General features: G+C 37.5%; 1 protein-coding gene across 1 annotated transcript in view; it reads left to right on the forward strand.

Annotated features, from left to right (window-relative positions):
* Positions 1–4,200: 4,200 nt before the first annotated feature.
* The window catches only part of LOC133556914 (P2X purinoceptor 2-like), an 11,177-nt gene continuing 3,254 nt past the window's right edge, over positions 4,201–12,123 (forward strand). The window contains exons 1-6 of the mRNA XM_061907266.1: positions 4,201–4,427; positions 4,666–4,801; positions 4,880–4,951; positions 5,023–5,098; positions 5,170–5,266; positions 11,947–12,027. Coding sequence (XP_061763250.1) covers positions 4,288–4,427; positions 4,666–4,801; positions 4,880–4,951; positions 5,023–5,098; positions 5,170–5,266; positions 11,947–12,027 — 602 coding nt within the window. The 5' untranslated portion in view covers positions 4,201–4,287. The remainder of the gene's footprint in view (positions 4,428–4,665; positions 4,802–4,879; positions 4,952–5,022; positions 5,099–5,169; positions 5,267–11,946; positions 12,028–12,123) is intronic.

Below are 12,123 nucleotides of genomic sequence, written 5' to 3' on the forward strand. Positions count from 1 at the left end.
TCATCTGGTCCTTACGGGCTGCCTGGTGCCTGCGGGCACTGCATTGGTGACCCCTGATGTGTATAATACAGTAGTCATACTATACCCGCAGCTAATCGTTTACCAACCAGCCACACATTCTGCAAAATTTGCAAAATTGATAGTATTGCAAACATTTAAAAAAACATTAAAAAAAAAAAGTGTAATGAGGTGAAATCTAAACGTTGCAATGTTGACACAAAGCTCCCATGCAGGCATTTTTTATTTCCCCTTTGTCTTTATTTTCTTTTTTTTTTTCATTGCTCAAAAAAAAAGGACAAACAAATCTATATTATAATGAATTATTACTTAAAAAATATTACTTTAAAATGTTTTATGTGGAAAAAATATTGCATATGTTGTGTGGTTGCCTTATAAAAACATCAAAGTTTTGACAAAAGAGCATAAAACAAACAAAATAATAGTTCAAACTTAAAATCGACAGATATATCAGAAGTTGATCTTGAAATTTAAGTGTTAAAAGTTAAAACAAAACTAATACAAATGTATCAATTTATGAGTAGGGAATCTTTCGGATCTCAAATATATTTAGTAAGATTTTATTTAACTTTTCACTGTGATTACCCAAAACTATTAAATAATTAAAATCAACGGTGTCCTGCATTATTGATCTTTGAGGGCTTTAATTGCTAAATAAAGGAACTCTCCTGAAGGAGTCAATAAAGTACTATCCATCTATCTATCTATCTATCTCTCTATCTATCTATCTATCTATCTATCTATCTATCTATCTATCTATCTATCTATCTATCTATCTATCTATCTATCTATCTATCTATCTATCTATCTATCTATCTATCTATCTATCTATCTATCTATCTATCTATCTATCTATCTATCTATCTATCTATCTATCTATCTATCTAAATACTGAATATTTCAGTTTTACTATAAAAACAGAGTTGTCTTTGACAGAAAAAGCATAAAACCTTATTTGGTTTACTTTATATCAACCTCAGGTTGATATAAAGATTTACTGTCAGTATTAAATAAATAAAAAAATAATAATTTCACTTATTTTTAACATTTTAGTGACTGAGAACCTCTATGCTCCCCAGGAGCCCTAAGAATAAAAATTCCATATTTTTTGTCATGGTTTGAAAATGAAAAATATCAAAATACTTAAATTTTTCCGTGTGCGGCCCTCTGTGGAAAAAGTTTGGACTACTGAAAAACCAGTGTTGGGTTGGTTACTGAAAACCAGTAACTAGCTACATTTAATAGTTCCTTTATTTCAAAAGTAACCAACTAACTTAGTTGCTTACACCCAAAAGTAATGCGTTACTGTGAAAAGTAACTATTTAGGTACTTATTTTTATGTATTTATTTTGTAAGGCTCCTATAAATGCCCTTTCAGCCTTCATTTCAGTACTGTTATTGCACTGGAGAATAATACAATCTGTTGATCAACTTGACATGCATTTGCATCACTGAACTCTGCTAAGCAATGTGGTCTACATACAACACACAAAGACAAATATATGTTTCAAAGGGCCAATTTATTTTGAGCCAGAACAAATTGACAAAACTATTTTGAATAGCTGCAACATAACATACATAGGTAACAAACCGCATAATAACAACATGTCACAACATAGCTGTAAACCTGGCTTCACCCAAAGATGGCACACATGACATGATTATGTACAGCACACATACTGCTAAACATACCCCTAACCAGGCTTTTTTCTCTCTTAAGGAATTGTGAAATAAAATCATGTCTTCATTGAAGCCCAGAACACTACTCATTTCCCCAGTTTTAGTTTAGAGACATGGAAAGATTGGCCTGGCCCACCAGGATCCCTCTTTATGTTTGTGAACTTTATAGTCTATACATTTAGAGTGATTTGATAAATACTCCAGAAGTCTAGAATGAAAGAGTGTATATAAGAGAATAGAGTGTGTGTACCTTCAGTGCTGAATGATGAGCAGAGGCAGTTTGGAGTTTTCTTTAGCTTTCTTTCCATGTTTATGTGCTCACTGTCCACTGTATCCAGGAACTTGGAAAACATTTTTGTTCCATTTGCTGTTTGATGCCCGATATCATGTTAATTAGCATCCGGAAAGCGGGTGACTCCACTGTAGAAATAGCCTGCATGTCTTCTAGCACTTACGCTGCAATGGCTCTATCAATGTTGTCCTGGCGAGCAGTCCCTCCGTTAAAATCCAGCCGATGTCGCATAGATGGTGTTGGAGGTAAAGTGTGTCTCTCTTTACTAGCTACGTTGTTGCATGTTGCTTTTGTAGCTGTTTCAGTAGATTTGAATTGCTTTTTTGGGCAGTAGATAGGATCGTTGATCCAAGACACAACTGACATTGATCTAAAATGGTCTTTTCTTTGTGTTCAACAAAAGAAAAGTAGTGAGAATATCTCCATGTTAAGAAACTTGACTTTGGCTCCGGAATGATGTCCTGTTAGTAAACACAGACAGCCCTCCCCCCACCTCCCTCCACACCCACACACACACACACACACACACACACACACACATGCGCCTCTTCTCCCGCACCTCTTCTGCAGCTCTCCAGTAAAACACACTCAGATCTTCTGTTTCTAGTCAATATTACATAAAAAAAATAACGTAAAATAACGCATTAATGCATCATGTAGAAATGTTTGTAATGCGTTAGTCCCAACACTGTAAATCATTGTAATGATATACTATATACTTTAAATAGACTCCCTTTTTAGACCAGTTGATCTGCCGTTTCTTTTCTTTTTCTTCTATGTCCCACTCTCCCTTGTGGAGGGGGTCCGGTCCGATCCGGTGGCCATGTACTGCTTGCCTGTGTATCGGCTGGGGACATCTCTGCGCTGCTGATCCGCATCCGCTTGGGATGGTTTCCTGCTGGCTCCGCTATGAACGGGACTCTCGCTGCTGTGTTGGATCCGCTTTGGACTGGACTCTCGCGACTGTGTTGGATCCATTATGGATTGAACTTTCACAGTATCATGTTAGACCCGCTCGACATCCATTGCTTTCCTCCTCTCCAAGGTTCTCATAGTCATCATTGTCACCGACGTCCCACTGGGTCATTATTGTCACCGATGTCCCACTGGGTGTGAGTTTTCTTTGCCCTTATGTGGGCCTACCGAGGATGTCGTAGTGGTTTGTGCAGCCCTTTGAGACACTAGTGATTTAGGGCTATATAAGTAAACATTTATTGATTGATTGATAAGCTATGTCAAAATACAGTGTTTTCAAAATCTGATATAACCGGTGCGAAAATATCAATCAATCAATCAAACTTTATTTGTAGAGCCCTAAATCACGAGTGTCTCAAAGGGCTGCACGAGCCACAATGACATCCTCGGCTCAGATCCCACAACAGGACAGGAAAAAACTCGACCCAATGGGATAACCTTGTAGGGGACAGCAGATGTGGGGACCCCACACCCCTGGGCGACCGGTGCAATGGACGTCAAGTGGATCCAGTTAATAGTGTGAGAGTCCAGTCCATAGTGGGGTCAGCAGGAGATCATCTTGAGTGGAGACAGGCCAGCATTGCAGAGACATCATAAACTGATGCACAGATGAGTGGTCCACCCCGGGTCCTAACTTTGAACAGCTAGCGGGTCATCTGTGGTCACCTAATAACCTCTCCACGCAGGAGAGGGGGGCAGAGCAGAAAAGAGACGGAAGATCAACTAGTCTAAAAAGAATGTTTTATAGGGGGGCTAGAGTATACAAAATAGTTTTAAGATGGGACTTAAATGCTTCTACTGAGGTAGAATCTCTAATTGTTACCGGGAGGGCATTCCAGTGTACTGGAGCCCGAATAGAAAACGCTCTATAGCCCGCATACTTTTTTTGGGCTCTGAAATACCTTTAATATAACATTGATATAATATATTTAGTTACGTTTTCATATTACAATGGTTTGTGCAATTACTGCTTATGTGTGAGTTCATGCTTGTGTGACAATTTACTAGATTTCATGAATTAAATATTGTTAATTATTGATTAGAAATATCAAAGTGCATATAGGAAATATTTGAAAAAAATGAGCTCCAGACTAAAATGACCTAAACAAAGAGACCATCAGGTTAAAGTACAATAGATCTATCTATACACTGCAATGTAGCCCCACCCCCTCATATGTTCTGGTTGGGCTAAGCACAGTGATGCATGAAGGACATGCAGACTGGAGCAGGGTGGAGAGGCAGAGAACGTAGAGGAATATATCAATGGAAATTTAAAGACATCAAATCAAATTTTCGGCGAGAAGGTATTTTATAAATCAATTATGGGATTCCTTGCATTTTTAAAAGACTATTTTCTTGGTTTCTGGGATTATGAGACCCCAAAGATCATGGTGGTTAAAAACACAACTCTTGGAGTCATATACAGAGGAGTTCAGTTTATTGTCATCACCTACTTTGTCTGGTAAGCTTTATAATTGTGTAATAATCATTTTCTGATTGCATGCAACACAATTAACAACACAAAACGCCAGACAATGAGATATTATTTGCACTATTTAAACATTTTCTAAATTTTTTGTCATCTGTTATTGTTATAATGACGCCGATTGGAGCTGTTGCAGGTCTCAGATGCACAGAAATGATAGAAGAGTGTCATGATTATCATCATCATCAGAAGTGTTGTTGTTTGTGTTCTCAAGGTACGTGTTCATAAGTCAGAAAGCGTACCAAGAGAGCGAAACACGTCCTGAAAGCTCTGTTTACACTCGCATGAAAGGCTCAGCGATTCGTGGCGATCAAATCCTGGACACTGTGGAATATGTTCGACCATCAGAGGTGCAGAAGCCACAGTATACCACACATACGTTGCATCTTGGAGGTTCACATAATCTTATTGTGACCTCACTCTTGTAGGGTGGTGATGTCATCAGTACAATACTGAGACGAGAAGTCACATATGACCAGAAGCCGGGAACCTGCGCCGAGGTAGCTGTCCTTGTGTCAAAGAGTAGAACTCAATGATTTCATGTGGTAAAAACACTTTTCTTTGGTTCCAGTATTTTGGGGTTGCAAAAGCCAACTGCTCAAGGGACTCAGACTGTGTCCAAGGAGAGGTGGACTTTGATGGCCACGGTATGCTCTTCATTTTTAATTATGAAGTATTTCAAGAAACTTCTGTATTTTTAGTTATGTTGGTCACACAGGTCGGCGGACTGGAAGGTGCATTCGATATTACAACCGCACCTTTAAAACCTGTGAGATCCAAACGTGGTGCCCTATTGAGGAGTATGCTGTGCAGCGGTAAGGAGGGTGAAGTTCCACGCCTACACTATAATTAGCTTTGCAATATTTATAGTCAATAAAGTGAAAAAATGCACCTGAATTAAAAAAATCATGCAATTCGTAATAAAAATATCTTCCAATGCGCACTATATTTTTGATATATTGGATTTATCGTCACTTGTTTGCCATCATTGCAGACACAATTTGTTTTTTTGCACAAAACTCAGATTGGATTTTTTTGGGCTGAATTTGTTTCTCATACAAAAATGTCAGGGGGGCACTTACATTTCGTTCATTAAAGATCGTAATAACCAACCAGATCTGAACAAAACAACATCTTTAAATCGAGTCATTGGTACGTATATACAGTATATACATATAATGATAAATTGCATTTTTTAATGACTCAATTTAAAAGAAAATAGCTGGGGGATATTGTTGCGTGATATAGATGATATACGGTATAAATGACAGACATTAGGTCGACGATACAGCTTTTAATGCCAATGTTACATCGTGATGATATTCATGTCAATGACACATTCTAGCTCTGTTACGCAAATTTGATGGCAACAAGCAAACAAACGCATTCTTAATCCTAATGTCCCTCCACAGTGCAAAGCCACTTTAAAGTCAGCAATCCTTGCCTCCAAGTACCATCATCACTGGAGGACGACGAATAGCAAAACAAGCTACACGACACTACGTAGGAGGATATTTTACCCGCACGCTAGCGCTCATGAATGTAAACAAAGGTGGGAGAATCAATACAAATATCGACAGTCATAATATCAAGTATATAAGCAGTATATGATCGATACTTCAGTGGTTGGATGTATATTTCTTATCATGAAAACATATTTTGTTTTTATTATTTACACTCTCAGGAAATAGTCTCACAAGGGCTTTAAGGGCAAAAATCAAAGTATTTGAATCAGAACCAATATTAGGAAATAATGTAAATATTGAGTTGATATCGATACAATGCCATTTTTATTTTGTCTTAGTATATTTGTAGTCAAAATATTTATCATTCAATGATATTGAACATTTTAAGTATCAGTATTAATATTTTTATTGCCTCTGTAACTACTTGGTATTGGATCGATACCTACATTTGTAGTATCGACCAAAACTAATGTTAAGTATCCAAATAACAGAAGCATACATGTTTATTACATTGGAACAGAAGTGTAGATAGAAACATGTTACAGCAAAAAGTAACCAGATAATAACAATACATTAACAAGTAGATTAATAATAGCTTCGACAAGTAATACAAACAGAAATGACAAAATATGTCAGCAGCCAAGTTGTACCAAATTGTGAGCCTTTGTAACCAATTTTGAAATGGTTCTATTATCGTTTACATGCCAAATAATATATTCTGATATATATCATCAGGAGGCTGCAATGTGTATTACAATATAGATTTTAGACCACATTCGCCTATACTTGGGGCGAATATGTAACAAGCTACAGTACAGACCAAAAATCGTCCCCGGCAGCACCTTTGACAGCCGTTTTGTGGAGTTTTAAAATCATTTAAAAGACAAAAGGTATTATTGTGGAACTTTTGGAGGTACCTATAAATACAGGATCATAAATAATTTCAGCAGCGTTTGCCAAACCCAGAGTTGAGACTGTTCATTTTTGGGGGGCGTCGTTGGTAGTAAGAGTACATTCATGTTGCTTAGGTTCTTTATTTTTACAAAGTTTGTAGTTTATTGTATATTTCAGTATGTCTTAGTAGGATTGGCTCTGAGGAAGAAACCACATTTTTAGTTGGGTCATGTTTGAGAGATCCTGCATTGGAGGATGTCCTGTGGGATACATTGTGGCCATTTACGACCATGCATTTCTAGTTTAATGGCTACTTTCACTATTGATTTCCAATGCAAAGTAGCACTTTCCTCTGTTGTGACACATTAAAAGGGATTTCACTTAGTTTTTCAGAAAAAATATTCTACAAAATTAAATATTTATGGGGCACTCAATGCAAAACATGAAAAATACAAATCACAAACTCAACATGTTTTAGAGTAAATTACACAACAGTTTTAGTGATCCCAGGATGCTGAGAAGGCCAGCAAATGGCATGCAGAAGGTCAATAAATTAGGTACCAGGCAAAAAGAAACATAACTGGTCCAGCAGGAACTCAGAAAGCAACAGAACACTTTGCCTGGATATTTTTAATGTTGATTTTGAAAATAAGTATGTGTAGCTAAAACATGTATGTGTTTGATGCTCTAAAGCTCGTATTTTATTCCTCTTGATTGGGACTATGACCTTTGTTATAGCTTTAATCATCAACATGAATATGGAGGACTAAACAAATTCGAAAATCAGCTTTCAAGTATTCATGAATTAGCAATGGAAGGATAAAACGCAGGCCCGAGACTGCAAAGTGGCCTCTCTTAAACAAAAAACAATGACCTACAATTATGTGTGTTCTTACTATTCGTTTAAGTAAATTATCAAGTTAATTGAAGTACCGTATTTCCTTGAATTGCCGCCGGGGCACTAATTAATTTAAAACCTCTTCTCATTCCTGCACTTACCAAAGGCATGCGGTAAAAGTAAGCATGCACTAATTATTTTAAAACTTTTTCTCACTCCAGCACTTACCCAAGGCATACAGTAAACATTTGAGTGTGATGTAATCTTGGGCCTTAAATCCTACTGAATAGCTCTTAATCTTCTTCCCTTTATAACATTTCAAATTACCGGTATTGAAATCAGCCTCCTCCATTTTGAAAATGAGGACAGGAGAAGTGTCACTCGTGACGTCACAAGTTTGACCAGGCGGTAATACTAAACATGCGCTAATTATTTTGCGAAGCGAGTTTGACCCGGCAGTAATTCAAGGCAGGAGCATACTATATGCCCTGCGGCAATTCAAGGAAATACGGTAAAATAAAATATAGAGGAACAGGGTATATATTATAAAATGTACTGTTTTGCACACTCTTGGCATTCTCTCGATTAGCTTTAAGAGGATCAAGACTGTTGGGAAACAGATTCAGGTGACTACCTACTCAGTGGCCTAGAGGTTAGAGTGTCCGCCCTGAGATCGGTATGTTGGGAGTTCAAACCCCAGCCGAGTCATACCAAAGACTATAAAAAAAAATGGGATCCGTTGCCTCCCTGCTTGGCACTCAGCATCAAGGGTTGGAATTTGGGGTTAAACCACCATAAAATGATTCCCAGGCGCGACACCGCTGCTGCCCACTGCTCCCCTCACCTCCCAGGGGGTGCATAAGGGGATGGATCGAATGCAGATGACAAATTTCACCACACCTAGTGTGTGTGTGAGAATCATTGGTACTTTTACTTTACTTTACCTCTTGAAGCTCATCGAGAGAATGCCAAGAGTGTGCAAAGCAGTAATCAGAGCAAAGGGTGGCTATTTTGAAGAAACTCGAATATAAAAATGGTTTTCAGTGATGTCACCATTTTTTGTTAAGTACATAACTCCACATGTGTTCATTCATCATTTGATGCCTTCAATGACAATCTACAATGTACAAACCCCGTTTCCATATGAGTTGGGAAATTGTGTTAGATGTAAATAGAAACGGAATACAATGATTTGTCAATCCTTTTCAACCTATATTCAGTTGAGTGCACTACAAAGACAAGATATTTGATGTTCAAACTCATAAACTTAATTTTTTTCTGCAAATAATAATTAACTTAGAATTTCATGGCTGCAACACGAGCCAAGGTAGTTGGGAAAGGGCATGTTCACCACTGTGTTACATCATCTTTTCTTTTAACAACACTCAATAAAGGTTTGGCAACTGAGGAAACTAATTGTTGAAGCTTTGAAATTGGAGTTCTTTCCCATTCTTGTTTTATGTAGAGCTTATGTCGTTCAACAGTCCGGGGTCTCCGCTGTCGTATTTTACGCTTCATAATGCGCCACACATTTTCGATGGGAGACAGGTCTGGACTGCAGACGGGCCAGGAAAGTACCCGCACTCTTTTAGTATGAAACCACGCTGTTGTAACACGTGGCTTGGCATTTTCTTGCTGAAATAAGCAGGGGCGTCCATGGTAACGTTGCTTGGATGACAACATATGTTGCTCCAAAACCTGTATGGACCATTCAGCATTAATGGTGCCTTCACAGATGTGTAAGTTACCCATGCCTTGGGCACTAACACATCCCCATACCATCACAGATGCTGGCTTTTGAACTTTGCGCCTATAACAATCCGGATGGTTATTTTCCTCGTTGTTCCGGAGGCCACCACGTCCACAGTTTCCAAATATAATTTGAAATGTGGACTCGTCATACCACAGAACACTTTTCCACTTTGCATCAGTCCATCTTAGATGAGCTCGGACCCAGCGAAGCCAGGGGCGTTCCTTGGTGTGGTTGATAAATAGGTTTTACTTTGCATAGCATAGTTTTAACTTGCACTTACAGATGTAGCAACCAACTGTACTTACTGACAGTGGTTTTAAGAAGTGTTCCTGAGCCCATGTAGTGATATCCTTTACACACTGATGTCGGTTTTTGATGCAGTACCGCCTGAGAAATCAAAGGTCCGTAATATCATCGCTTACGTGCAGTGATTTCTCCAGATTCTCTAAACCTTTTGATGATTTTACGGACCGTAAATGGTAAAATCCCTACATTTTTTGCAATAGCTCGTTGAGAAATGTTGTTCTAAAACTGTTCGACAATTTGCTTACAAATTGGTGACCTTCGCCCCATCCTTGTTTGTGAATTACTTAGCATTTAATGGAAGCTGCTTTTATACCCAATCATGGCACCCACCTGTTCCCAATTGGCCTGCACACCTGTGGGATGTTCCAAATAAGTGTTTGATGAGCATTCCTCAACTTTATCAGTATTTATTGACAGCTTTCCTAACTTCTTTGTCACATGTTGCTGGCATCAAATTCTAAAGTTACTGATTATTTGCAAAAAAAAAATTAAGTTTATGAGTTTGAACATCAAATATCTTGTCTTTGTAGTGCACTCAAATGAATATGGGTTGAAAAGGATTTGCAAATAATTGCATTCCGTTTTTATTTACATCTAACACAATTTCCCAACTCATATGGAAACGGGGTTTGTAAATAGTCATGAAAAAAAAGAAAATACATTGAATGAGAAGGTGTGTCCAAACTTTTGTCCTGTACTGTATTTAAGATGAGTGGTGTTGACAGTTTAACTATATCAACACAATATTTAAACTAAGGTAGTTATTTATATATCATTTATTAAATATTTGATAATGACAAAGTATTTGATGTTGTACTTAACTGCACCGTACAAAGGCGCAGGACTAAATTTGGCCAAATGGTGGGGTCTATCAGTCATGGAACAGCCAGGCTGCCAGTTCATGTCAGAAACTGTGACACCTATCTAACATTTAAAACTGCACTTAAACAGTGTTGAAAACTAATCAGACATGCACGCACAATTAGATTATTCACTCGTTTTTATTGTTTGTTTTTTTGATCCATCGTTTGTGCTTATGGTATGCTTGTAATGTGTAATGTATTGTGATCGATGTATTCTTTTGTATCATGACCTGTTGAATGTTTACTGTATTAACCTGCCTCAGGACAAAGGATGAAAATGAGCTATTCTGCTAACTCCAGCATATTTACGTTGTTGCTCTATGTTGATGAATATGCATTGTCCTAATTCAAATTAATAAATAAATAAATCGCGAGAGATTTAGTTTATTTGCTATGATGTAGGTAATTATTGTTAGCTTAGAGCAGTGGTTCTCAAATGAGGGTACGCGTACCCCTGGGGGTACTTGAAGGTATGCCAAGGTGTATGTGAGATTTTTTTTTTAAATATTCTAAAAATAGCAACAATTCAAACATCCTTTATAAATATATTTAATGAATAACTTCAACAAAATATGAATGTAAGTTCATAAACTGTGAAAAGATGTGCAACAATGCAATATTCAGTGTTGACGCTAGATTTTTTGTGGACATGTTCCATAAATATTGATGTTAAAGATTTATTTTTTTGTGAAGAAATGTTCAGAATTAAGTTCATGAATCCAGATGGATCTCTATTACAATCCCCAAAGAGGGCACTTTAAGTTGATGATTACTTCTATGTGTAAAAATATTTATTTATTATTGAAAGGGAATAAGCGGTAGAAAATGGATGGATGGATGAATCACTTGTTTATTTTTCAACATGTTTTTAGTTATTTTTATATCTTTTTTTCCCAAATAGTTCAAGAAAGACCACTACAAATGAGCAATATTTTGCACTGTTATACAATTTAATATATCAGAAACTGATGACATAGTGCTGTATTTTACTTTTTTATCTCTTTTTTTCAACCAAAAATGCTTTGCTCTGATTAGGGGTACTTGAATTAAAGAAATGTTCACAGGGGGTACATCACTGAAAAAAGGTTGAGAACAGCTGGCTTAGAGGAGCGGCTCTGTACTATATTTGAAGACACATGATCAGCTGCTAGTTGCTTGTCAGCTGGCAGACTAAAAACAAATACACTATCAACCAGAGGGGATCGGCAACGTTTTTTCAGTAGAAATCGGCACATCCCTAATATTACAGCTACAGGTGTTAACATTGTGGGTGGAGGAATGCATTTCACAGCTTGATGGTAAAAGCTGTTTTTGAGCCTGTTGGGTCATGTATTGCAATATTGAATGTGCAAATAAACGTGTGTAATTCTTACAGAGAACCAGCTTTGGTGGAAGCCATCAATTTCACAGTATTCATCAGAAACTCCATACGCTTCCCAAAGTTTGGAGTGCTGAGGTACACACACACACACACACATGATGTCACACACACACACACACACACACACACACACACACACACACACACACATGTCCATGATGTCACACACAC

Source organism: Nerophis ophidion, linkage group LG07, assembly GCF_033978795.1.
Source record: "Nerophis ophidion isolate RoL-2023_Sa linkage group LG07, RoL_Noph_v1.0, whole genome shotgun sequence".
NCBI classification, from domain to species: domain Eukaryota; kingdom Metazoa; phylum Chordata; class Actinopteri; order Syngnathiformes; family Syngnathidae; genus Nerophis; species Nerophis ophidion.